The sequence below is a fragment of the Sminthopsis crassicaudata genome, chromosome 1 (assembly GCF_048593235.1).
Source record: "Sminthopsis crassicaudata isolate SCR6 chromosome 1, ASM4859323v1, whole genome shotgun sequence".
In the NCBI taxonomy this organism is placed as follows: domain Eukaryota; kingdom Metazoa; phylum Chordata; class Mammalia; order Dasyuromorphia; family Dasyuridae; genus Sminthopsis; species Sminthopsis crassicaudata.
The window spans coordinates 67,640,754-67,667,764 of NC_133617.1; the positions used below are offsets into that span (position 1 = coordinate 67,640,754).

Consider the following 27,011-nt stretch of genomic DNA (forward strand, 5'->3'; position numbering starts at 1 on the left):
CTGGAGTTGTGAGATGGCATCCTCCCCCTCTGGCTCCCACCTTTCTACCACGTTCACAGGACGGCGGGGAAGGGGTAAAATAGGATATAGGGGATGGAAGATGGGTTGGAATCCCTTATTGTTGTCTATCACCACCTTTATGATCATGGACAAGACACTGTAACCTTTATTCATTTTAAGTTTCTCCATCTTTAATGAGAGAGGGCCTACAGTTATGACTGCTCAAAGGTACTTGTTAAGAGTGCAATGGCAAGGGTGTTGGATGGAGAAGAGAGCTGTCATCTTAAGATACTAGAAGACATTAATAAAGAGAGAGGAAGATGTTCAGCATTCACCCTGCTCAGGTAGAAGCTTGGGGAGGGGTCCAGGAAAGAGCACCACTTGAACAATGACAAGACTTTGAATGTCCAGTCCTAGTTTTGTTTGTTACTGGCTGTGTAAAGCCTGAGGTACACAGAGGGAAAAGTCTTCTCTCTGGAGTTGAGGAACAGGGCTCAGAGGGAGCCTCTGAAGTTCATGCACTGCCCAGGTACCTTTGGCTAAGTGAGGTGATTCAGTTCGCTCTTCTCCACAATGAAGGGCTTGGCGAAGTTGGCCCTTCCAACTTCTTCTGGCTCTGTGACTAAGTCACAATCTCTTGGGAGCAACCTTTCCTCAGGTTAATCAACTCTGAGGGCTTTTCCAAATCTAAATTCTAGGATTGTAATGAGTAAGAAGCTAAGCCTACGTTTGCCAGGAGGGAAAGACTCTATAGAGACACTCTACTTGAACCAGGCAAGGCTGTCAGGTTACCTAGACCCTCCTGAGAGGGAGCACTGAGAGATGAGGAATGGATGAGGGATCAGGATTTAAAAGGCAAAATAATCTTCCTGTTAAGAGGAACTTCTATTGCTCAGTGGTCTATGATTCTGGACCAACAGGTAGAAGAGAGATGGCCATGCTTCTGTGAAGGCTTTTAGTTCAAGAATGATGATCATTCCCTGAATAGTCCAAGAAACAGCGTCAGAGCCAAAAGGGAGCCCCTTCCTCCATTTCACTTTATAGAGGAGAAGACAGAGGTAGGAAGTGAGTCAGGTTTCAGTTCAAGGATGATTCAAAGTTGAAAGTTTTCCTCCTACTTGGAGAAGAGTGAGCACAAGAGAAGAGCCAAACTCTAGCCTTGTAAGACAGAAAAGAGCAAAGGAGAGACTACAGGTCTGGGAATCGATGACCAGGTTATTTTCCTGGCCCATCTGCCCTGGAGCAAGCTCTTTACTGGGCCTGTGTCTTTTTTATTTAATTTGATGCCTTTCATTTTGCAGACTCAGACTGTTAGAGATGGGAGACCTTTGAGTTGATCTTGTCTGCTCTCTTTGTTTTGTTGAATAGTACCTGCAAAGTCGAGAATCCCTAACAAGATCTCTGAACCAGTTGAGAATGCTAGTTTAGGTTCCCTTAGAAAAAGTGATCTCTAATCTTGTGTGGCAAAGAGCACAAGGCAGCAGACCCAAGTTTTTGTTAAAAGTTTTAATGTAATTCCCAAATACATTTCATATGACAATCTTACATAAATCTTCCAAAACACATGGGCATTATCTGGTTTTACCTGTCACTAGTTTTCTAAGGCTGAAAGCAGGAAGTGTAATAAAGTTTAGCTCTGGCCTATGTCTCTCATTAGATGGGGCTTCAAGATAATTCTGGGTCAAATTCACAAAAAGTTTCTTGTATGAGCTAAAGCAGAATCTGTCCCTCTTCGCAGTACAGAAAGAACTCTGCAAGGCCTTCACACGAAGCTGCCCTTTCCAACTTAGCAGCTGACAAGTCTGAAGAATGACCCCAACAGTGGGTGAGATCTGTGTGGGAGTACAGCTGGATCTTTCCAACACGACCCAAGACTTGCTGGTCCCATCTTCTCTCTGGGCTTTGGCCAAATCAGTGTGAGACCATCTGGGTTGGGGAGGGTAAGGAAACAGCACCAAGCTCACCTGCAGAGCCTGAGGACTCTGGATCTGTGAGTTTTGTCATCCAAGAGGGACTTTAACTAAGTTGAAAATGTGTTTAAATGTCCTGATATCAAGGCAGCACTGGGAGACATAAGGGGAAGAAAGAAGTCCAGAAGATAATGACAAAGTTATTTTGTCAGAAGCCCAGTTCTGATGGCACCCCTGGGATGTTAATCCTCCCAGAGAAACTGCTAATAGTCTCAGGATGAAAGTAAGTCAAAAGCAAAATAAATTCCTAGATGGAAAGGATTTCAGTTCCCACTACCATGGGAAGGACCAGGAAGAGTGTCCTATTTATGGTGGGCACCAAGAGCTCAAGTCAAATCCAGTTGTATTAAAAGGAATCACAGATTTTCTTATGTAACTATCCCTAAACTCTAGAGATAAAGCAGGGTTATGTCCTGAAAGCCAAACTTTCTTGAAACTGGTCAATGGGGTAGCTGTTCTCCCTGACATGGTGGACATAGGGCTGGGGATTTACACTACCGGCTGGAAGGACATATGAACCTGATATGGCATGGGGTGAAGTGAACAGGCCAGGGATGAGCAATTCCCCACCCTTTAACCTGCCCATAGTGGAAGACTAAGCTAGAGAAACAGTCCCTTTTCCTTCTGGTTGGTGAGGTGGGAGGGAGCCCCACTTCTTTAGCATTCTAACCTCAGCTGCTCCCATGGCGGTGTGTTCATGCAAATAGGAATTATTAGGGAAAAGAAGGAGTCATTGTATCAAAATATCAAAGGAAAGGGAAAAAGAAAAAAAAAAAAAAATTCAAACAACTCCAAAGACCTAGCTCCATGACTGGCTCCACTGGTGCAAAGACCCATTGTTTTCAGGAGTAACTAACTTGGGAGTTAGTTTTGGGGAGGCTAACAGGTGTTCCCCACTAGCTGTTGTTACTGGTAATATCTGTGAGCTTGCACCTGACCAGAACAAAACTGACTAAGCAAATGGTATATAACACCTATTATACAGAGTGGCTTAGCTCTCCCTTAAATAGTAACAGAAAAGTATAAAACAATAGAGCTTCACTTTCTCAACACACAAGAGCATCTTATTAAAAACTAAAAAAAAAACTTAAAAAAAAAAAAAAAAACTAAATTCAAAACCAACAAAAAAAATAAAATAAAATAAACCTTTTAAAAAAAAGGATCAGCACAATAGAAATCCCCCAAAACAATATTGGACACAGGAGAGGAAGGAGGAGTTAATGAAACACCCACTGGGCCCTTCAATGCTGCCTGGGGGCTTGGACCTGGGCAGCAGGGGCCAGTGGAAAAAAGAATGGGGCCCTGAGCCTGGCCAGACTGTCCTTGTGGTGAAATGGACCAGATGGAAAATACTCAGCCTGTCCATTCTCCAAGGAGCCCAAACCTGGGAGGTGGAACAGATTGAGGGTGATGATTTAAGGGACCAGAAATTACTCAGTGTTGTTTCCCTGCAGTTGGGCAGGGGTTCCAAGAGTCAGATGGTAACAAGGGCAGGAGGACAGACAGACCCAAGAGCTATGGCTAAAGCCCTAGGGGAGTGGGGCGGGGCTGCAAAATGAGTTTCCGGAGGCCGGTGCCACATGAGCTACCGAAGAAACAGAATCCTCAGGTCCCAAGGAGGGGTTGTGTGTGACAAGTCAATGTGCCATTTCAATGAGAAGAGGGGAAAGGAAGGTTATTTTTCTGCTCATCAATATGATGAGCTTTCATGTCCCAAACCACATTCAGGCAGTTTTCTGAGTCTGCTTTGTGTGGAATCTACTGATCCAGACCAAAGAAACGAACAAACAGAACAGGGATGCATGGTTCCTAAGTCCTGGAGCCGCCAACACTGCCTGGAACGATCGCGGCGCCTGCCGGGGGAAGGGGGGAGAGTGGACAAGCAGCAGCCTTGCAAGCAGATGAGCTTCCAGCTGCTATGTGCTCCCGACTGTCTGCCCATCCCCTTCATCACCGGTGCCTGAAAACAAAGCACAGGGAGGCACCTCACTCACCCTCCAAGAACAAAGTCCCACAAGTCCCTTCCCATAGGTTATTTGAGAGTAGAACTGGGACAAGGACCCATTCATCTCAGAGCAAAAAGCCTCCGGGAATTTTTTTTTTTTTAAAAACCATGTCCTTCATTTAGCTATCTTTTTAGGGACTCTATCTTGTATTTGGGAAAGAAGCCAATAACTGCAGATCTAAACAGCAGCTCCCTCTGGGTCAAATAATCCTGAGGGCCATGTCTGGAGCTAAATATGCATAATTAAGGGCTTTGGCAATTTTAATGGAGCTATATAAATGTCAGTTATTCATATCATTATGAACACATTCACAAATGACTGATTAGTAATGAGTTGGTTATTAGGGATGTCTGGCAATGATTCTAATTAAAATGCTTATGTCTGAGAAGGGGAAGAGAGAGGAAGAGAGAAACTAATCCATTCAGCATGGAGGTTAGTTCTTAGAATGTAGTATGACAGGAAGAAAAGGACAGGAGGATAAAAAATGAGTAAAGACAAGAATCTACAAGTTGCTGATATTCAACTACACTACCAGCGATTAGCTTGACCTGTTTCTACCTCTCCCAATAGGTAACACCAGATTACCAGAGTGGTCCTAGACACATAAACACTTAAAGAGACCATGCACTAGACTTATGAACAGCAAGAGGACAGGGACACTGTCCCAGATATACTTAAGGCCTCCATCAGTACACAGCACAGGGTACTATGGCCTCTTCTCAATCTTCTTTCTTCTTCGTCTCTCTGCAACTTTTCACATTGTCCATCACACTTCGCTCTAGGTTTTCATAACCCTGTTCTCTCCTGGTTCTCCTACTGTGTTATCATTCCTTTTCAGTCTCATTTGCTGGATATATATCTCATTGACTGAAGATGTTTCCCAAGGCTCTGGTCTAGGCCCTCTTTTCTCTTACTACATTATTGTGCTTAGTGATTTCGTTGGCTCCCTTGGATTCAATTAACACCTCTATACATGATTCCAGACTCTTAGGCTCACAGCTCCAATTAGATAATAGCTCATAGATATTTTAAACTCAACATGGCCAAAACTGAACTCATTCTCTCTCCCCCACCCCCCCCCAAACCCTCTTCTCTTTTGAGTGTCCCTATTACTCTACAGAGTACCATCTTCCTGATCACCTCAGTTCAGGACTCAGGTGTCATTCTCAGCCCCTCACTCTTACTACACCATCCCATTCCCATCCTCTGCCTTGCCAAGTCCTGTCCTTGACACTGTTGCAACACTTTTCCTATGTCTCTTTCACTCCTCTGAACCCAGCACAAGTCCTCATTATCTTAAGCCTCAATTATTACTTTAACATTTCAGTTCATTTTCCTGCCTCTATGGTCTCATCCCAGTCTATCCTCCACTTAGTTGCCAAAATGACCTTCCCCAACATGATTCTGATCATGTTACCACCATATCTCTCCCTCACAAATCTATCCCACTGGCTCCCTATTACCTACTTCCAGATTCAAACTTAAAAATCTGCCCAACTTAAAATCTCTTCATGACTTGTCCCTTTTATAACTTTCTGTTTTACATTTTCCTCTCTCCAGCTCTTCTACTGGGCAGTGACAGTGTTTCCCTGTTATTCCCTAAACTTGACTACCATCTCCCAGCTGTCCCTCCATGACTGCTGCTCCAGGTGTTCCTTCTCTTCCTCAATTAAAATGCTCCAAGAGGCCCATTTCAGTCCCCCAATGTCAATGGCTTCCCTATGAGACACCTGCATCTGCACTCTCTGATCTTGGAGTATTAACTCAGTCACAGTCGGGATGGCCTGGGGCCAGAGTCCTCACCCCCTCCGGTGGATGCAGAAGGAGCCAGAACATCATCATCACTGTCCTCCTCATTTGACTGTGTCACTTCAGGCTCTGGAGCTGGGATCTTGGTCTCCTGTTCTTGTTCTATCCTGCTGCGCAATGCTAAGATCCGGTGATGCAGTGCTGCATACAGCTGCCCAGTATCTTTGGAGCTGGCCTGGAAAGGCAAAGGGAAGTGGTGGAAAGAGAAAGATTAGAACTAGAGGGCAAGGAGGAGGGGAGGAGGACAAAAGATCCAGGTCCAAGGTTCAGGTGCTGTTACAAATTTCCTTTCTGTTTCAGGATTCTCCAAATAGAGCAATATTATAAAGTTTAAAGAGACATGTATGAGGCAGCAAAGACTTGGGCCAGTAATGTGTTTGAAAAAATGACCAGTCCAGGGAAAGAATCATAAAATTCATCTTCCTAGGAAAAAAGAAATAAATGCAGTTGGGGGAGGGGGGGGGAGAAACTTGGCTGAGAACCAGAAAAACCTGGATTCAGCCAAACCTGCCAAATAAAAACCAGCCAAGTTACCTTCCCTGTTTGGATCTCTACTTCCTTATATATAAAAGGAGAGAGTCCTTTCTGGCTCTAAACCCAATGATTCCAATCACCTACCTAAAGGCTTTGCTCACCAAGGTCAGCACAAGAGATGTCCCTGACTTACTGAGTCTGGACAGTGATTGTTCCTCCATCTCCACTCTGCTTCTTGTTAACAAGAGCTGAGGACATGTGAAAGCACGCTCAGCCCCAGCTCTCCAAGACATGCTCCAGTGCTACCAAAGACACTGTCCATCTTAGGAATGCCTCATGCAATTACACATTCTTATTTCCTCTTGTAGTAAATAAAGATTCTTCTGCTTAGTTTATACAGGTTTCCGGAAAGGTATCTTATACTCATTTTCTAGTTTGCTCCCCAGCCAGCCCTCTTCTACTTTTGTTAGGATGGTTTTCCTTGCTGTTCTCAACACCAGTCCAACATCATTTGTTGTCTTGATTCAGGTCACTGTCCTTGATTAGGATGTATACCCCACCCCAATTCCCTATTCTTTGACTGCTGAACTTGGAGACATGGATATAAATTCCATCTATACACAAATGTGAGCAATTATTTAAATTCTAGCTATTATTTGAGACTCAGTTCAACATCCTACTTTTTCTGTGCTACCCTGACTAATCAAAGCCTTGCTGATCTCTCTAACCCTTACAACTGCTGTCATTCAATCTAAATGCAGCCCTGAATTTTACTGTGTCTTGCATCATTCCCTATCTGGTGTCCCTTTAGGATCTTCACAGATAGGAGGGAGTCTCCCTCCTTGGGTCTTGTTGCTCTTATTCCTTCCCATTCCTCCAGCTGACGTGTCTGGTACAGACTAAGCACACAGGAGGTGCTGGGCTGGTACAACTCAAACCCCAGCCTAGGTGTGGTCAGAGGCCACGTGAAAAACAGACCCATCAGTGTCTAAGACAAGAATGAACTGTAAGCTCCTTCATGAGGAGAGTCCTGCTCCCAGAACCTACCGAGATCAGGAACACTTTGACTCCCTGATCCTCAGTGTCCATGGCTGTGATTCGAATGCTCTTCTCACTGGCTTTATCAATCTGCATTTGTGCCCACAGTTTGGTGTTGAGGATAAGCCGCAGGCTCCCCTGGGTCCGCATTACTGAAAGATACAAAAGCTGGCAGGTCAGTCAGAAAAGAGCTAAGCTTAAGCTGCAACCCTGTTGTTCCAAGAGGGCAGATCCACAAGGGGCATGTACCAGTCCCACTAGTTTTTCCGAAGTCTATTAGAAGAGAAGCACTGCAGCTAGCCATTTTCTGATTAAGCTAAACAAGGAGCTATTTGGTTTTCTACTTGCAAAAACAGAGGCTAGGAGAGAAGGTGGTAGAGGACACAAACCCATTCTTCTCCTGGAAGAGATGGGACTTAGGAGCTGGCAGAACATTCAGGACATCAAGGAAGGGAAAGGGAAAGCTTGGGCTTATCTTGGAGCTCTCCTTACCCAGTCGAGATTGTAACGTCCCATCATCTGTTGAAGCCATGTCATTAAGTCTGAGTAGTCCTCTGCCTCTTTCCACCCAAGACTGTGATGTTTTGTCAAATACAAACAACTTGCATTGGATCTGTAATACAGACAAATCCTTATTCACTGAAGGTGCCAGAGATAATTTTCCAAACCTGCTGGACAATCCTTGGGGATTCCTGACCAATAACTGGCTATAGGGTCTCCCAGGGATCAGATCAGTCTTCTCTAGCATCTGAGAGAACTTGAGGAACCACTTCCCCCCAGGCATGTAGTCCAATTACAAAAAACATACCACATAGCACCTTCTGAAATCCTAGGAGTGCCACTTATTATCAAGAAGCCCAATCAAGATGCTTTGGGCAACTACTCCTATTGCCAAGACCTTCTTAAGATGGGACATGCTGACTGGTCAAAGCTACTTCTGGTTCAGTTCCCACCTTACCTGTAACACGTTGCTCTCTGCCTCTTCCCCGGTGATCACTTCCACCTTTTCTAGTAAACACTTCCTGGCTGTGGCCTTGGTGTAGGCAGCTGCTGATTCTGCCAGTGACTCTGAAACATTATTAGCTAAACAACATTTTCCATGTTTGTTGGGAAAGGGGAACAATTTATCCATCACAAAAACACACACAAAAGATAATGAGTCTGATCATCTAGCCCCAGTATGGCAAGATGGTGGGCAGTCAGAAGAAGTGCCCCCATGAACAAATCTGAGATTAGGGTACTACAAGAAAAACTTCTTTCTTTCAAATAACAGATATATTTTTGACATCATAAGTCCCTATTAAGAAACCTCTAAACATATACCTCTACAAAGTGCATCCCTGGAAAGTTTTATTGACTGTTAATAAGGAGGATGTACCAATTACTTATGATGAATAGCACTAATAATGGCCAGTGTATCTGATAACAGAAGTTTTCCTTTTTGTTAAGTGGGAGGTAAGTATTAGATTAGTAAAAATTGGAAGAAAATGGAGATTATCTATTCAAATGGCCTGATTTTACCAAGAAAGAAACTGAGGTTAAGAAACCATAAAATGAGGCCAGATAGCTAACAAGTATTAGTAGAAGAGACCTCAATAAAAAGATCCCTGAAATGCAGACTTTAACTAGTGAAAAATAATGCTTCCAATAAAAAAGAGAGAGAGAGAGAACTATTACTAACTCTCACTAAAGATCAGCTCTTCAGGCTATATATGACTAACTCACTTTGAACACAGCATGTATAACATTTATTACCCAACAAGTCATGACAGCAGATTTGTCATTTTCAGAAATGATTCCAAAGTCTATCTGTCAAAGTTGCATGACTTCTGACTTGGAAGATTCAGGCATCTAGGCTTTCTGAACAATCTACAAGAGGTCTCTCTCCCTCTCTTTTTTTTTTTGTCCTGAATCATTGCAACTCCTTAAGTAATTTTAAATGCTATCAGCAAAACCAGCCAATCCCTAACTGCTCTCACATAGGATGCTCATGGTTTACCTTTCTCAGGGGTGGCTTCTAGGGAGGAGGATTCTGAGCCAGATTCAGCAGCAGTATTGTCCTTGCTGGCATCTATACTAGATTCACTAGATTTTGGTGGACTCTGCAGGAGACAAGAAATACATGAGATGAAATCACTATAAAGAAGAAAACTTCTAGGTGAGAATGATAGCCACTCATGAACTACAAATCTTATTTCCCCTTTCTTCTTACTTTTTTTCATAAAGGACTGGAATATCTGTCAGTGTCTGGTTAAACTAGGGATATCTGACACTGTACAGACTGGCTTTCCTGGACTCAACCTATCCACACACATTTCACCCCAGAAGCTATCCGTAAGATGTCTTGTGGGAAGTAGGAGTCAAGCTCTGTTATTTTCCACTGCCAGAGGCATCAGAAAGCCAGGTTTCGGCAGGAGATGGAAACTATTTCACTATTTTTGTTCACAAAGGGGAAGGAGCAATAACTGGCAAGTTAGAACAGTGAGGGTATTTGTTCAATACAGTTGAGCAAATGTGAGAAATGATATTTGAATTCAAACCACTGACAAAATATAGCACCCATTTCTATAACCCACTATATCACATTCAAATTTATAGTGAAGAATGGTATAGTAGCATTGGATATAAGCCAGGAAAATGTAAAATTTTTGCCTAAAATTCATCAAGGCAATGGAAGGTGAGAAAGTATGAAGTCGTATGCTCAGAAATGAGAACTAATGAGGGGAAGAGGGTGCACAAGGGGCCACAAGGAAGAGGAGAAAGAAGTAACTCACCAGCACTCTTTCACTCATGTTCTGTCCAAATATAAATTTGTTGCTGGAGGCATCAGCATTATTTGTTGAGTTCTCTAAACTGAAGAGAAAGACTATCATTAATAAGGCTAAAAGAAATACTAAACTATTAATCTGATGCATCCTCAAATATCATGTGAGCATATTAGAGGATACACATGAAAGCTGACATTAACATACTACTTATGTAAAATATCCCATTTGATCTTATCAACATATTATAAAGTTATGATTATTTCCATTTTCAGATGAGGAAACAAGCTCAAAAAGGTTAGGTTAAGATATTGTTAAGAATCAAACAAGTAATTTCTTCTATGCTGTTCACCATCACCCCCTTCCCCCAAATGCCATTAGTTGTCATAAGAGCCTATAAACTGCAGGCAATCAATACCTTTTAATTTCCTAAAATTAGCCTCCTTGTCATTTTTTAATAGCAAATATAGCTTGTTTAGCCTTTCCAAGTGAAGGGGCATCTTTCCCTTTGCCATCACAAAAAGAGCTGCCATAAATATTTTTGTACAGATAGGTTCTTTTCCCTTTTTGGGGATATTGACCTAGCAGTGAAATACTGCTGGATCAAAGGGTATGCAGTTTTATTGCCCTTTAGGCATAATTTCAAATTATTTTCCAGCATGATGGAACAGTTCACAACTCCAATTAATGCCCCAGTTTGCCCACATTCCCTCAAGCATCCAACATTTTCCTTTTGTCATATTAGTCAATCTGACAGGTGAGGTAGGTTGTTTTAGTTTCCATTTCTCTAATTGGTAGTGATTTAGAGCATTTTTTCATGACTACAGACAACTTTTTTTTCTGTCTGAAAATTGCCTTTGATCATTTATCAACTTATATCTTTATAAATTTGACTCAGTCCTCTATATATTTAAGAAATTAAGCTTTTATCAGAGAAACTTGTTTCCAAATTTTTTTCTAAATTCTGTTTTTATTTTGGTTGTAGTGGCTTTGCGCAAAAAATATAATTTCATATTTTGTAAAGCTCTCTATATTTTGGTCCCAAATTCTTCTCTTGTACATAAATGACAGATAAGCTATTCTACACTTTTAATATGCTCATAGTATCACCCCTTAGGTGTAAATCATATACCCATTTTGATTTTATTCTGATAGAGAACATGAGATGTTGAGTTCTACTTTTTTGATCCAATTTCCCCAGCAATTTTTGTCAAATGAGTTTTTGTTCCAAAAACTTCCATCTCTGGGTTTATCACACACCAAGATTACCATGCTCATTTATTATAATGTAATCTGTACCTAATCTATTCCAATGATCCATCTTTTATTTCTTAGTCAATAGACTGTTTTGATAACTATCAGTTTATAATATAGTTTGAGATCTGATATGACTAGATCACTTTCTTACTTTTTTATTGATTCCCTTGATGTCCTTGAAATTTTCCCTTCCAAATGAATTGTTTTTCCTAACTCTTTAAAATAATTTGAGTTTGATTGGAATGGCATTTAATAGATTAATTTAGGGATAATTGTCATTGTTATTATATTGGGCTTAGACTATCCACAACAATTAACATTTTCCCAGTTGTTTAGATCTGATTTTAGTGTGAAGTGTTTTGTAACTGTGTTCACATAGTTCCTGAATTTGCCATGGAAAGTAGACTCCAAGTATTTTATATTGTCTAACATTATTTTAAATGGAATTTCCATCTCCCACTCTTGGACTTTGTTGGTAATGTCTAGAAATTCTGATGATTTATGTCAATTTATTTTATATCCTGCAATTTTGCCAAGTTGTTACTTCAGCTAGTTTGTTTTTTTTAATAGAAGTATTATCTACAAAGAATGATAGTTTTGTTTCCTCATCACCAATTATTTAATTCCTTTTTCTTCTATTACTGCTATAGCTTATTTCTATAGCTAATATTTCTAGCACAATATTAAACAGGTGATAATGGGCCTCTATTAAATGCATCATCTAGCTAGACCCTCTCTTTAGTGTTTTTAATAGAAATGGGTACTATATTTTGTCAAAGGTTTTTTTCTGGATCTATTTAGGTAATTTATTAGTTGGTTTTGTTGATGTTTTCCTAATACATAATTAACAATAAATTAATAATAGTTTTTCTAATACTGAACCAGCCCAATATTCCTCGTATAAATCCCATCTGGTCACAGTATGTGATCCTTGTGACATATTGCTATAATCTCTTTGCTAATATTTCATTTACATTTTTTTTTTTTTTTTTTTTGCAATGATATTCATCAGGTGTTAAGGATTATGCTTAAGTGAAGGGGAAAATCAATTCTCTGAGATACTCCACATTTGTGAATCACAACACTTGAAGGAGTTGCAAAGCAGCCTTTATAAACGCAGATGTTCCTTGTGGATTGGGAATGAAATAAATTGGAGGCAAGAGGAGAGGTGTCAGAGAACGAAATTGCCTCTCAGTCTCCTTGATTCATTGTCCTCTCACATAAAGAGATCCATTCTACAGGTCTGTTAAGACCTCCAGCAGCCACTGGCAGGTGGCTCCTATATCACAACAATTAGGGAAATTGATCTACAATTTTCTTTCTATCTTGGCTTTTCCTGGTTTATGTATCAGCACTATATTTGTATTATAAAAGGAATTTGGTAGGACTCTGAAATTTTTTTCAAGTAGTATATATATAGTATAGGGATTGTTCTTTAAATGTTTGGCAGAATTCACTTGTGAATCCATTTGGTCCTGAGAGATTTTTTCTTTTTTGATGGCTTGTTCAATTTCTTTTTCTCAGACTGGGTTAAGTATTTTTTTCTCCTCAACCTGAGCAATTCAAATTTTTATATATATCCATCCATTTCTTTCAGATTTTATTGGTATATAATTAGGTAAGAAAGCTCCTAACAATTGTCTTAATTATCTCTTCATTGGTGTTGAATTCACCCCTTTCACTTTTGAACTCATAATCTGGTTTTCTTTCCTTTTTAAAAAGTCAAATTAATCAATGATTTATGTACTTTGTTTTGTTCAGAAAACCAGCAATTAAGTTTTATTTATTAGTTCAATAGTATTTTTACTTCCAACTTTATTAATCTCTTTAATTTGGGGGATTTTCAATTTGTTTAATTGGGAATTTTTTTATTTCACCCCTTTCTACTTGTTTTAGTTGCATGCTCAATTCATTGATCTACTTTGTCTTTATTTTACTTATGTTAAGGAATTAGATATATAAATTTTACTGTATCACTTTGGTTGCCCCCAAGAAATTTTGTCATCTCATTGTCATTTTAATAAAATTATCAATTGTTTCTATTACTTGTTCTTTTACTCACTTATTTTTTAGGATTATTTAGTTTCCATTTAAATTTTAATCTATCATGCATTATTGAATGTAATTTTTATTGCATTATGATCTGAAAATGATGTATTTACTATTTCTGCTTTTCTGCATTTGGTAGTGGTTTATATCCTAATTCATGGTTAAATTTTGTATAAATACTGTATACTGTTGAGAAGAAAGTATGTTCCTTTCTATTCCCATTCAATTTTTTCCAAGAGAGCTATCATCTCCAGAATTTTACTCACATTTTTATCTTCTTTCTTGCTTTTTGTTAAGATTTATCTAACAAAGTTAGATAAGTTCTGAGAAGGGAACATTGAGATATCCCTACAGTTTTATTATGCATTTCCTGCTGTACTTCTTTCAACTTCTTCAAAAATTTTAGATGGTATATCAAATAGAATGATATAAATTATATGGTATATATGTAAACATATGTGGCACATATATGTTTAGTACTGATAGGACTTTACTGTCTATGGTATCCTTCAGTAAGAGCTTCCCTCCTTATCTCTTAGATTTACTTTTGTTTTTGCTGAGATCATGATTGCTACCCCTCCCCTTTGCTTCAGTTGAAGCATAATAAATTTCGATCCAGCCCTTTATTTGTCTATCTCCTTCTCGTCTCTACTCCCCCTTTCCCTCCTTACCAGTGTTTTATTTTTGATCACTGACTTCCCCAATGTACTCTACCTTTTTTTGGTGTCCCTCCCCACATTGTATCAATCTTCCTTCTCCATTTTCCAGTGCAATTTTCTATTTTTTTTTTTTTTGAGGGGGAAGAGGAATCCCATCAAAGTCACCTTATATTTATATATTCTATCCATACATACATGCATTGTCATTTTTTTTTTTACTTTTACTGATAAAGAGTTACAAATATTAACTTGCCATATAGTCTTATATTTGGAAGTCAAGTTTTTTTTTTACTGAACTCTGATCTTTAAAAACCTCTATTTCATTCAATGTTCACCAATCCACTCACCTCCCTCCCCCTCAAAGACAATATTCTTGGTTGTAATCCTTTGCGCCTTCCAGCATATTATATTCCAAGCTCTCTGGTTCTTTCAAATCCTGTGTAATCCTGACCATAGCAGTACATTCTTCTTGATCTGTCATGATATTTCTGGGAGTTTTCATTTTGGGATCTCTTTCAGGAAGCAACTGATAAGATTCTTTCCATTTCTATTTTGCCCTCTAGTTCTAATTTTTAAGGAATTATTTTCTTTAATGAACTTTTGCATTTGATCACTTCTATTTTTAGGGAGTTATTTTCCTTGGTAAATTTTTTTATTTCTTTTTCCATGCTGTCAACTTGTGTGTGTATGTGTGTGTGTGTGTGTATAAGAGGCAATTGGGACTTAGAAGGACCATACACCTACAACAGTCAAGTATGTAAGATTGGATTTGAACTCCTGTCCTCTTGACTCCAGAGTCGATGCTCCATTCACTTTGCCACCTAGCTGCATCTACTGATTCTTTTTTCATGACTCCTTTGCAGTACTCTCATTCCTTTTCCCAAATTTTCTTCTACTTCTCTAAATTGCTTTTTTTTTTTTTTTTTTTTTTTTGAGGCTGGGTTAAGTGACTTGCCCAGAGTCACACAGCTAGGAAGTGTTAAGTGTCTGAGACCAGATTTGAATTCGGGTCAGCCTGAATTCAGGGCTGGTGCTCTATCAATTTCGCCACCTAGCTGCCCCCTCTAAATTGCTTTTAAAAGACTTTTTAAGCTCCTCCAGGGTTTCTTTTTGGGCCTAAGACCAAATTACATTTTCCTTAAAGCCTCCCTATATACCCATTTTGACCCTATTGTTTTAAGTTTTTGCCTTGATCCTCCCTGCTACCTTAGTAACTTTCTATAAGCAATTTCATTTTTTTTGAGTGTCGTGTTTTTTTTATTTTAGAGTTGGGCTCTGGCCTGCACTGTCCTAAACTTTTTGTGCTTGTCTTACTTTCACTGGGTTTCAAGGATTAGTGTTTTCAAAGTTTATATATATATATATATATATGTATATGTTGTAACAGTGAAAGTTATCCTTAGGTCTTATACTGGGATGGGGGGGGGGGTGTAGGATTTAGCTGCAGGCCTGCCCCAGAGGTGGGGCATATTTCTGCTAGGTTGCTTTGTAACAGTCTCTCTGGTGGCTGACCCTGAAGGAGGTATCTTGTTATTGGTTGGTCTCAGAGGCTGGGCCCAACTGCTTCGTTGCTATGGAAACACAGCCTCTCTGAAAAAGCAAGCCCTGGAGGAGTAATCTGTTCTCTGGAGGAGGATACTGCTACCGAGTGGCTATGGAAATGGAATCTCTCTGGTGGTTGGCCCCAGGGGCGATGGTTTCACTAGTGCTGATCAGTAATGGAATTAAAACCCAGCTGGTAGCTTGTGCTAAAAATGGGGTGGCTGGGGTGAAGAGCTGGGATGGAGCTTTGCCCTGCTGCACGGATTGCTCCTGTCCCGGAAGGCTGCTAGCTCTAAGCAGAGCAGGGCTTGGCAATTTCCTGCAAGCTCCTGAGTGCTCCTGGACCATACTCTGCTCCCAACCCAGTACGACAGACCTTTCTTGCTGTGTTGGTAAGCTGCTTTCCTGCTCCCAGATCAATTCTGAGGTGGTTTGGAGGAGAATTTGGAAAGGCTTTTTAGGGTGGGTTCTTTCTTCTGCCATTACAGCAAAAAACATTTCTATCCTCTTTTGAGAGATGAGGAAACTGAGGCCAAGAGAAGTGAGGTGACTTGCCAGGGTAATAAAACCAGTGTCAGGGAGGACTGCGGCTCCAAACAGCTATGTATGATGCCATCTAACTGTCTTCTGGAGCTTTTTTTTTTTTTTTTTTTGGTGAGGCAACTGGGGTTAAGTGACTTGCCCAGGATCATACAGTTATAGGAAGGTTGCTTTGTAACAGTCTTTCTGGTGGCTGACCCTGAGGGAGCTTTGAGATGAGGAGTTAACAGATTTAAATCTCTGCCCAGAACAGACCATTCGAGCAGTGGAATATGGGAAGGGAGAAAGGAAGGGAGGGCTTGGCAAAGACATGAGCAGCTTGATTTTGGATACATGTAATGAAAAGTGGGTAGAGTATCCTATAGGAAACTGGAGATTTGAGGCTAGAATTTTCAAAGTGAGATTGGCACTAGAAAGACAGAATTTTGGAGTTTATAAAAACAGAGGTGGTACTTGAAGGTGCAGAAATGAATGAGATTGGCAAAAGCTTGAAAACAGGAATTTTAAAATGCAGATGGGAAGAGAGAATGCATTCTATGTATAGAGCTACATTCAAGGCCACCTTGGAATGTAGAGCATATGAAAGGATAAAGAGGACAAAAACAAGAGAGTAAAGCTAAAAACAGACCTTTATGGAAGAAGATCTTTTATCAAGAGGCAGAAGAGGATAAGGCAGCAATCGAGAATAGAAATGATTCAAGATACAGAAAAACCAAGGGAGTACGATGTCTTTGAAGCAAAAGGAAGATATGAGTATCCAAGAAAAGTGGGTATCAACTTGTAGAAGCTCCTCCCCAACTCCCCTCCCCCCCAAAAAGGAAGAGGACTAAAAAAAAAGATCATTAGATTTGGTGATTAAATCATCTATGATTTTGTCAACAGCAATCTCAGCAGAATAGTACTGATAGAGGCCATATTCCAATGGGTTGAAGTGGTAAAGTATAGACACAGGGATAGACAACTTTTCCAACAAATTTAGCAACAAGGAAAAAAAAAAAAATCAAGACAGAAAATTAAAAAAAAAAAAAAAAAGAAAAAGATTAGCACGCCTTGAGGATGTATATTATAGGTTAGTAGAAAGATGCCAATAGTGAAGGAAAGATAACCATTCAGAATCAATCAGAAGATATGAAGCAATATAGTAGAGAAGATTTCTAATTAGATTCCCCATTTATTGTAATTGGAGAGTTCATGGCCTTTATCTCAAGGTTTTCAAGGTTTCCTTCAGAAAGGTAAATAAAATTCTTTTGTTTCCCAAGTTTTAGGTTGTTTTTGTCCATAGACCTTTGCAAAGAGCTAAATTGACCAATGTAAGCGGAATAGACTGCATGTCCATCAAAGTACTCTGGAAGATCAGTGTAAAAAGGAGAATGAAGGCATATACCCCAAAACTAACTTGATTCAAATGTTCCAATACATAAGAGAAGTAGGGATAAAATACTATGAGAGTTTTGGAAGGAGTAGTAACTTCTGAGTTGTGAAACTAACATATTAGCAGAGGAATATGTCTCATTTCACAGGGACTTCATTTAGATGCTTGGCAATAATGCTAATTCTTAATTCTCTTAACTTTCCAATTTTAAACTCATTTTTTCAGTCTTGTCATCATCAAATAAGAATACCCTCCTTCTAGCCCCAAGAGGAACAAAGCTTACAAACTTTTTAATCTACCACAATAAGTTGGAAAAAGCTCTTGGATAGGTAAAAATGTTCTTAGGAAGAAGGGCAACCTAATTACTATAAATCTTGATCAGTTCTTACAAAATTGCTAACTTTTCTATCACTGCCAAACTTTTTCAATCTTTTTTGCCAAAGATTTTCTATGGTGAGTGGTAGTGTAGAGAACAGAGATCAAATATCTGGCTCCCAAATATGTCCTGAACCAGATTAAAATGCAAATGGGAAATAGTTATCAAGATAAATACAAATACAGGGGCAGCTAGGTGGTGCAGTGGATAGAGCAGCAGCCTTGAAGTCAGGAGGACCTGAGTTCAAATCTGGTTTTAGACACTTAACACTTTCTAGCTGTGTGACCCTGGGCAAGTCACTTAACCTCAGCTTGGGGGGGAGGGGAAGATAAATATAAATACAAACAAGACATAATGTTAACATGTGGTTTTATAAATCTGTGCTTGGTTTAGTGGCATTTTTGTTTAAGTTTGATGCTCCTTGTGTAGAGCACTTGAAGAAGGAAGCTCCATGATGGTCATAGGATTATTGATTCAGAACCAGAGTGTGCTACCCAATACACACACTTCATTTTATAGATAAGGAACGCTGAGGCCCAGAATATTTAAATGTGTAGCCAAAGGTGATATCATAAACTTTCTTTGCTGCACTCCAATCCCAATATTACTGCTCTTTATTCTTTACTTATTTACTTACATGCTGTACCCCCCAGGAAATAATAAATTCCTTAATGGTAGGGACTGTTTCTCCAATTTTGTTGTTATATCCCTTTTGGCTGTGAATATTTTGTACCCAGCAGATATTTAATAAATCTTTACTGACTAGAATGAATTACAGTGGTCACCTTGATCACAACAGCACCACGTTAGAAGCCCTGCCCTGCATTCCTAGCAAAGTATTGGTAAAGAACATCACAGAAATCGTGCATCTTTGGAGCATAATTAGTAGTACAACCTTCTGTCATAGATCAGAAGATGCAACCCAGAGAGATGAACAGTCTTGCTTTGGAGCAAGAGTTGGTTACAATTTCCTACCTTGAGAATTCAGTACACTATACCATACTAATATTATTCACCCACTTCCAAGAGCACTAATTGGCTAATTATTATTAATGAAATAGAATTTATCCCCAGTTATGAAAGCATCACAAAAATCAGCTGCTCACCTGGAGCTGATGTATTGTAGGAAATAGTTGGTTGCAGAGGGTGTTTCAGAGCTCGGATGCCCTGCATTCTGTAAGTCACTTGTTTCAGCATTTTCATGTCCTAGCTAAGAAACAAAAAACACATATTTCAGACTAAGTGAATTAAGACAAGCCCAAAAAAAAAAAAAAAAAAAAAAAAAATCCAACCCAAATCCCTGCATTCTTTGGCCCACAATTATCATTTTATTATATGAACCGTGGGAAGTAAATCTCTCTTATTTTAGTCACTGGGATGAGGCGTAGGGAAGGGGACTTTACCATTTCTATTCCATCTATCTTTTCTTCCTTAAATAAAAAAATGTGAAAAAGCATGGAGGTATAAAACCTCAAAAGATCTGAGCTTGCAAAAAAAGTTACAATTAAATTGGGATCTAGATTTCATTTCCAACTTTCATAACAACAAAAATGAGATAACAGCAGTGACCTTTATTAACAAAATTTATCTTCAGGGAGCTAAAAATACCTCATCCATGTTTACTTTTTTAGTTTCTTTTTTAATCCCAATGCAAACTTACAACTCTCCTGAATTGATGGTATAACTAGGGCTCCTCCCCCCTTAAAATGTTCAGGTAACAGTGGCAAAGACAGGTTCAAAGCTTTCTTCTCATTTTCAATTCAGAAATCTTTCTATTAACCCAGACAATACTTGTATAATCACCATCAGCAGCCTCTACTAACACCTTGTCCCCAAACCCATCTGTTTTTGTCCCAAGAATAGCCCAAGAAAAATCAATTATCTTAGCTTGAAGCCATAGCAACAAGTACATGTAATCTCAAAGTCACAGATGGCACAGAATGAAGGTAATAACAAATGGTGCCAATTCTTCAAACATCTAACCTGCCATCACCATTGTTTTGACTTCTGGGTTTTTGAGAAAATACTTCTTTGGCCCATATGTTGTCAGCAAATCCATAGAATCCATTTTTCCATTAATAGGAAAGAATTACAATGTTTTGACATAGTCTACAATACAGTTTGTTGTTTCACAATCTCCTCTCTGACTAAAATGTTCCAACTACAGCAAACAAAATCTTGGGAAGGAAATTCCTTGTCTGTCTCAGTGAGAAGAAAGCAATATTAGCATTCCTCTTATCTAGACACCAAGACTCCACTTCCTAGCTCCTAACCCCCACCTACCTCATTTTACTAGAAGCTGCCCACGATAATAAAAACAGTTTTTGTCTCCTTAGACAGGTTCATTTGGACAAAGTACTCCAAAAGTACTAAGCTCACTTTGGCGTAGGTCTCCTAGAGAATAATGACTCAAGTGGATTCACAAGAGCTAAAAGTAACGTGCCCTTGGCTTAACAAAATGTACAGTGGAAAGAACAGAAACCTAAAATGAATAACAACATCTGTTCCCAGAGCTCTGATATTAATACCCAAGATTTAAGCAAAGGAATGGACTGTGCATAATATGATCCCCATGATCACCTGAATGAGAAGATAGGGCTTAAAAGAAATTCATGATAAACAACTATCTCCCCTGTGGTTGAACTTTGAGTAGAGGAATAATCTCAGTACTTCATCACATCATGCAAGTGCCGTTGCTCTGGTTAGATACCTTAACTCTGTCCCTCAAGTTTTGCCCAAATACAAATGCTTGCTGTGCAATTTGCTTTTTTCTCTCACAGGTCTCATCCTCGGAAGTATTGCTAGACTCATTTTTCTGGGGCTCTTTCTCCTAAAAAAAGGAAGTGACATTTAGCAGAGATGAACGAGATTAGCAATTTAACACTATCTCATTTAAATTGCACTTCTTTTAATCATGCGGGCATATGGATCAGCTGAAGTCACAGCCCAGCTTCAAAGGGCCATGAAGCAGCATCTCAATGGGTTAGGGTGAGGGTAGGAGAAATAGTTCAGTGAGTCCCCAAAAAGTCCCCCAAAAGTTAACATTTTAGAATCACCAAAAGCCACTGTATTGAGAGCAAGGAAGGGTATTTCGGCTGTACTCGTCTGCCCTGGTTGAAACACCTTTGGAGTGTTTAATTATAGGTGCCATATTTTAGGAAGGACTTGGATGAATTGGAACACTTCCAACAACAATTAGGAGATGGAAGTTCATCACAAATAATGAATGGCCTAATGAACAGACTGTTTAACCTGGAGAAGATAAGATATGAGGGGCTATAACAGCTCTAAGTATTTGAAACACTGTAATATTGAAAGCAATTTAGGCTTGTTTTACTTGATCTCAAAAGGCAAAAACTTAAGAATACTCAGTGGAAGTTCCAGAGAAATAAATTTAGGTTCCATATAAGGCAAAACTAAATAATCCAAGAGGAGAACAAACTTTTGTAGGCACAATGAATCCCCTCACTGGAGGGTGGGAGTACAGGCAGGATGATACTTTTCACAGGGGTGACTGCTATTCAAGTACAGAAGATGGACCAAAAGTTCTTCCATGAGATCCCTGTAATCTCTGAAACTGCATTTCAGTCACTTCATTAAAAGGATTAACAAAAAAGACTGACATTGTCTGATTTTACTGATACTTATGACAAACGAGAACCCTTACCTGAAATAAGATGCAAACTTACAAGCTAACTTAAATATTCTGGATTTAAATCATGGGAATGGCTGACTCAGAAATTCCAATTTTAAGAAGGATATGCCAAACTGCAGCTTTGAATTTCCAATCTTAACATGAACATGTGGCAATGGGCCTGAAATGTTAGGCTATTTGCCACACTATGATCTCTATATAGCAACAGTATTCCACCTTTCTCATTCTTGGTTTTAGTGGTTCCTACTTTGTTCTGCAGAATCTCAGTTTAGGAACATAAAGGCCACTCTCCTTACATTACATGTATGTGCGTGCACACGCACACTAATGGCAACAAAACAGAAACAATAAAATATAGTAGAAAGAAAAATGCTGCCTGCCAAAAATTTTTTCTAGTAACATCACATTGCTGCTCAAGTCAGTAGAAAAAACAAAGTCTTTGGGCCTAAAGTTTTAACATCGTATCACCTATATAGAGAATAATAAATTAAACTTTAGAATTATTTTTTAGAATTTAATTAAAAGCATATCCAATGGAAGAAAAATGATGTATACTACTTTTTAACCTAAGGACAGAAAAAGGGAAACACATTTCACCCATGTATTAAGTTTTAAATGTTGCATTGGTACATTGCAGACTATTAGATTTTGTTAGTCTAAACATAGGCAGCAACAGTTACGGAGAATTAACTGCAAATGACAAGGTTCTCTAGGCATTTCTGTTTTCTGAATGATGATGTGGCAATTACAAAGAGCCCTAGAACACCATCAGGGCCTTTGGAGCTAAATTTCAATATCCTTGTTCCCACTTTGCTTCTCCTCAATCCTATGTGACTCTCTATAAATGTAAGAAAAAAGGAACATTTTAAGTTTTACATGATTAATGCTGTCATGACCACTTTTCATAGATGACTGATTAATTCAGAACATGAAAACTCTTTAAAACAGACCAGAGTTTGAAAATACTAAAACTCCCCAATATTTTATGGAATCAACAATTGTTCAGAAAATCCTTCAGTCTGGGCTTCTTCTCTTTTACCTGTTGTAAGACACAAAGCCAGCTTACCTTGTCAACAGACTCAGAAGGATTCCTCAATGCACTATTATTTATTGATTCAGATGTAGCTGCTCCTAGACATTCTGAAGGTACATTAACACCATTGGTGCCACTGTTAGGAACTGCAAAAAGAAGGGAACAACCAAAGGATTAGAATAATTTTTATTTACAACCCATTTTTCTAGTTAATATTAAAAATTGCAGAGTCTCTCCTCATCTAAGACATATTTTAAACTTCTAAATACTGAAAAACACAAATTTATATGTTCTTATAATGTCTCTGTACTTCTTGGGAGGAAAAAAACAATCTCAATGTTACATTCAAATTATTCTAAGAAACAAAAAAATCAACCCCCCCCCCCAATTATATTAATTAAAAAGTTTATATACACTGTGTAAAAATGCCATTTAAAGGCAAAACTCACTAAGCTTCCACATTCTCTATCCTCAGATTTGCTAACATGTGAAATGGGAATGAGTGAATCAAAAAGCCATGTGTCAAGGTTCCAAAAGAAAAAAGCAGTAATAAGCTATTTAATCTAAAACTACCAATAATATCCCTGATTATTAGAAACACACAATGGAATCTTAAGGAAAAGGGAAAAGAGGGAAGAGAAATAGAGAAGAAAAGGATGAAAAGGTAAAAATACATATGATGCCACTGGACATCATGCAGACTGCTTGCTAGAACCTCAGAACACAAAATTCTCTGTGTTGAGTAATATGTAAGACAGAAGAAACTATATTTCTTTTTGTTTTTTAATTTGTTCCAGTTTTTTTTAATCTATTATAAATAATTTAGGAAGAGAAAATACCTAGCTCCCAAACTCCCAAGATATCTTACAAGGTTTAAGCAATCAAAATTCCTTTTGTCGAAACACCCATATCAGGTAAGGATATATTTCTCCAAGTGAATAGAGGGAGAGGATGATGGGAAGAAGGAAGGAACAGAGGGAAGGAGGGAGGGAAGAATGGGCCACATTGTCCAACTAACCAACTGGGTCCCCAGTGGGTCAAGTATTACTACTCACAGGTTGTTTTTTGTTCTTCTTTCTTGAGACTCTTGGCTAATACTAAGCTTGAATAAATAAATGAGTACAATATTTGACTCATAGTAAATACTTTTGTTAAATCCTTCCCCCACCCCCATCAGTATCAGTAGCCAAGCACTGGATATACAAATACAAAACCCTTTTTTAAATGAGATAAGATTTACATTGTGGGTAAGGAGAGGTATTTTGATTCAGAAAATCACAAGAGTAAGCAGAGCAAGAGGAGAGCAATAGCAACAATATTATTGATTGCTTAGGGAGAAACCACATTTCTATCACTGATACAATACAATTCAGGGCAAGATGGCAATCATTCCACTCCACTTAGCTCTTTAGCTAAGCCTGATCTGTGCCAATATAATTAGGGAATTTTTTTCAATGATATATTTCTAGATTTCATTAAAGAAAAAGCTTAAACTAGGAAAAAAAATTAACATTAAGAAACCCTAGACTCATCTTGCTATCTCCCCTCTAATATTAATAATTCTTGTTTTTTATCAGGACAGCAAGAAAAAAAAATCAGTGAGGATTCTGAAAAGATGGTGGAATAGGTCAGTAAATTCCAAATTCTCCAGATTTCCCCCACAAACTAAAGAAAATTGTGCCTTAGAACAAATGTAGACTGGTGAAAAACAAAACTTGAGGCAGAACAGGAGTGTTGCTGAGATAAGCAAAGAAAAACCCAAGACCAGGTGTGAAATGTAGACATCTTGAAGGTAGTTCCACAGAAACAGCAAGCAGGAAGCCCTGGGGTAACTGGGTGCAGAGATAGCCTCGGCTCAAAACCACAGGAACGTTCACCTCCAGCACAAGAGTGGGGAATCAGGGACTTGAAGATTGAGGGAGCCTCTACTGCTAAGGAAGGCAAGGATACAGCTGGGTTTTGCTGGGCAAGAAGGAACCAGCGCACCAAGTGCAGAAGTAGTGAAAAAATAAAAAAAGAATGTGAAGCATCTTATAAGAAAAACAACAGATCTTGAGAACAGATCAAGAAGATCAGGGCAGCTAGGTGGTTCAGTGGATAGAGTACAGGACCTAATGTTAGGAAGACTTCTCTTACTGAGTTCAAGTCTGACCAGCTGTGTCATCCTGGGTAAGTCACTGAGGGCAAATCCTGTTTGCCTCAGTTCATCTCTGTATTAATGATCTGGAAAAGGATATGGCAAACCACTCCAATATCTTTACCAAGAAAATCCCAAATTGGGTCACAAAGAGTCAGACACAAATTTAACAACCACAACTACTTTTTCTCATGCTGGTCAGTTTGTGGGCTATGAGATAAAATTTCAGATTAAAAAAAAATAATAATAATAATAATTTTATATATATATATATATATATGTATGTATGTTTGTATATATCTCAGTCAATTGGCGCATTTTCCCGTATGGTTGTTAATATATTGCAATAATTTTGAAAACTATTCACATCTTTATTGAGAAATAGTTTTTGGTTTTCTGTGAATGGACTATATAATTCTTAGATAACAGACCACTATGAGAGAGATTTAATGTAAAACTTTTTCAATTGTTTCGCTGCTTTATCCTCATTGCAAGAATTTTATTTGTGCAAAAGCTTTTCCATTTCACCTAACTTCAAATTCACCTTGTCCAAAATTGAATTCATTATTTCTTCATAAACTCTTTTTACTCTGAACTTCTCCATTACTGTCAAAGGTATCATCATATTCTCAGGCATGAAACCTTGATTTTACTTGATGTATTTATTGAGTTGTTAAAATTATTATTATTATTATTATTATTTTGTAGGTGTCACAATATCTGCATTTGTCTCTTCTGCACTCAACTATAGGGTACTTCCTCAACAACTCTTACATGGACTATTTCAAAAGGCTTCTGATCTTCCCATCCCAAATCTCTTCTCTTTCTATCTACCTTCTACTGTTTCCAAAGTGATTTTCCCAAAAAGAAGATATGATCATAACCTCTATATTCTAAAAAACTCCACTGGTACTCTATTAATTCCAGAACTAAGTATAAAATAATATAGCTTTTAAGGGAGAAAGGTAAGAAGTCACTTTGCTAATGAGTTTTACAAACATTATTTTATCTGATCAGTCGAGGAAACTGAAGCAAATTGGATTAAGTAACATGTCCCAAATCACAGAGTTAAGTATTTGAGGTCAGCTTTGAACTCAGTTCTTCCTGAATCAAATCAGATCCTCTATATCCACTGAGCCACCAGCTACCTCTTTAAAAAAAAAAAAAAAAAAATCCTGGCACAGTGGATAGAGCACCACACCAGAAATTAGGAGAACCTGAGTTCAAATCTGACCTCAGACACTTCCTAGCTGTGTGACCCTGTGGAAGTCACTTAACTCCAATTGCCTCAGGGGAAAAAAGGAGAAAGAAAAATGATTAAAAAAAAAAAACCAAAAACCTGATTTGGAAAGGAGGATCTAAGACTAGATAAAAATGGCTACATGAAAAAGCCCATGAAGACATTGCCTTTAAGTTTCAAATTATATTTAAAACCACTTTATATAATACAATCAAGACCAAAATACTGACCTGTTTGCGTAAGTGCCTTTGGCTGCGGAGCTTGTAATACTGCTGGGCGTAGCACACTTCGCTGCTGTTCCTTAGGTTTCTGGCTTGGTAAACCTAAAAACAAAAGCAAACTTCCAGGATTCAAGATTACAAATGCAAACTTCACCATCTCAACTCCAAGTTCCTATAATATTTAAAGGATACCACATTTGGGAGATGAGTCACAATCTTCCTTTCCACTGATCTCTGCTAATTTCTCACTTTCTGTTTTAATGGTTTTCAAGCTCAAGGAAACAAATTTCCCATCTAAATTTATTGTAGTCTTGGTTTAAATTAAACTAGTCACAAAAGATTCCAATAAGGACAGCCAAGGTATTAAAAATGAAAGCAACTCAAACCATCTACACTCACAAAGAGAACCATGGGAACAGAGTGTGGATGGAGCACAACATAGCATTCTCACTTTCTCTATTATTATTTGCTTGCATTTTGTTTTCTTTCTCAGTTTTTCTTTTTCTTCCTTCTTGATCTGATTTTTTGGAGCAATAAGATAATTGTATAAATATGTATACACATATTGGATCTAATGTGTATTTCAACATACTTAACATGTATTGGACTACTTGCCACATAGGAAAGGGGGTGGGGGGAAGAAAGGGAAAATTTGCAACAAAAGATAATACAAAGGTCAATGTTGGAAAATTTACCCATGCATATGCTTTGTTAATAAAAAGCTTTAGTAAAAAAAGAAAATAACTCAAAATACCAAACTGAAATAAGACAACTTGTTGAATGAAATATATGGTTTTTGGAAAAGCTGGGGGGTTAAAGAGGCAATGTTAAAACAAAAACACCCCCCCTCCCCAATACTCCACTAAAT

General features: G+C 38.5%; 1 protein-coding gene across 19 annotated transcripts in view; it reads right to left on the reverse strand.

Annotated features, from left to right (window-relative positions):
• Positions 1-1,491: 1,491 nt before the first annotated feature.
• RANBP3 (RAN binding protein 3) overlaps positions 1,492-27,011 on the reverse strand; it is a 74,118-nt gene continuing 48,598 nt past the window's right edge. For 14 of the 19 annotated variants that reach the window (XM_074309021.1, XM_074308959.1, XM_074308926.1 and 11 more), the window contains 11 exons: positions 26,153-26,245; positions 22,579-22,691; positions 20,568-20,687; positions 18,964-19,067; positions 10,072-10,150; positions 9,297-9,399; positions 8,256-8,380; positions 7,790-7,910; positions 7,307-7,449; positions 5,780-5,960; positions 1,492-3,930 (listed from right to left, as the gene is read on the reverse strand). In XM_074309021.1, coding sequence (XP_074165122.1) covers positions 3,887-3,930; positions 5,780-5,960; positions 7,307-7,449; positions 7,790-7,910; positions 8,256-8,380; positions 9,297-9,399; positions 10,072-10,150; positions 18,964-19,067; positions 20,568-20,687; positions 22,579-22,691; positions 26,153-26,245 — 1,226 coding nt within the window. In that variant the 3' untranslated portion in view covers positions 1,492-3,886. The remainder of the gene's footprint in view (positions 3,931-5,779; positions 5,961-7,306; positions 7,450-7,789; positions 7,911-8,255; positions 8,381-9,296; positions 9,400-10,071; positions 10,151-18,963; positions 19,068-20,567; positions 20,688-22,578; positions 22,692-26,152; positions 26,246-27,011) is intronic. The other 5 variants (XM_074309031.1, XM_074308945.1, XM_074308899.1 and 2 more) reach the window with 2 other exon arrangements.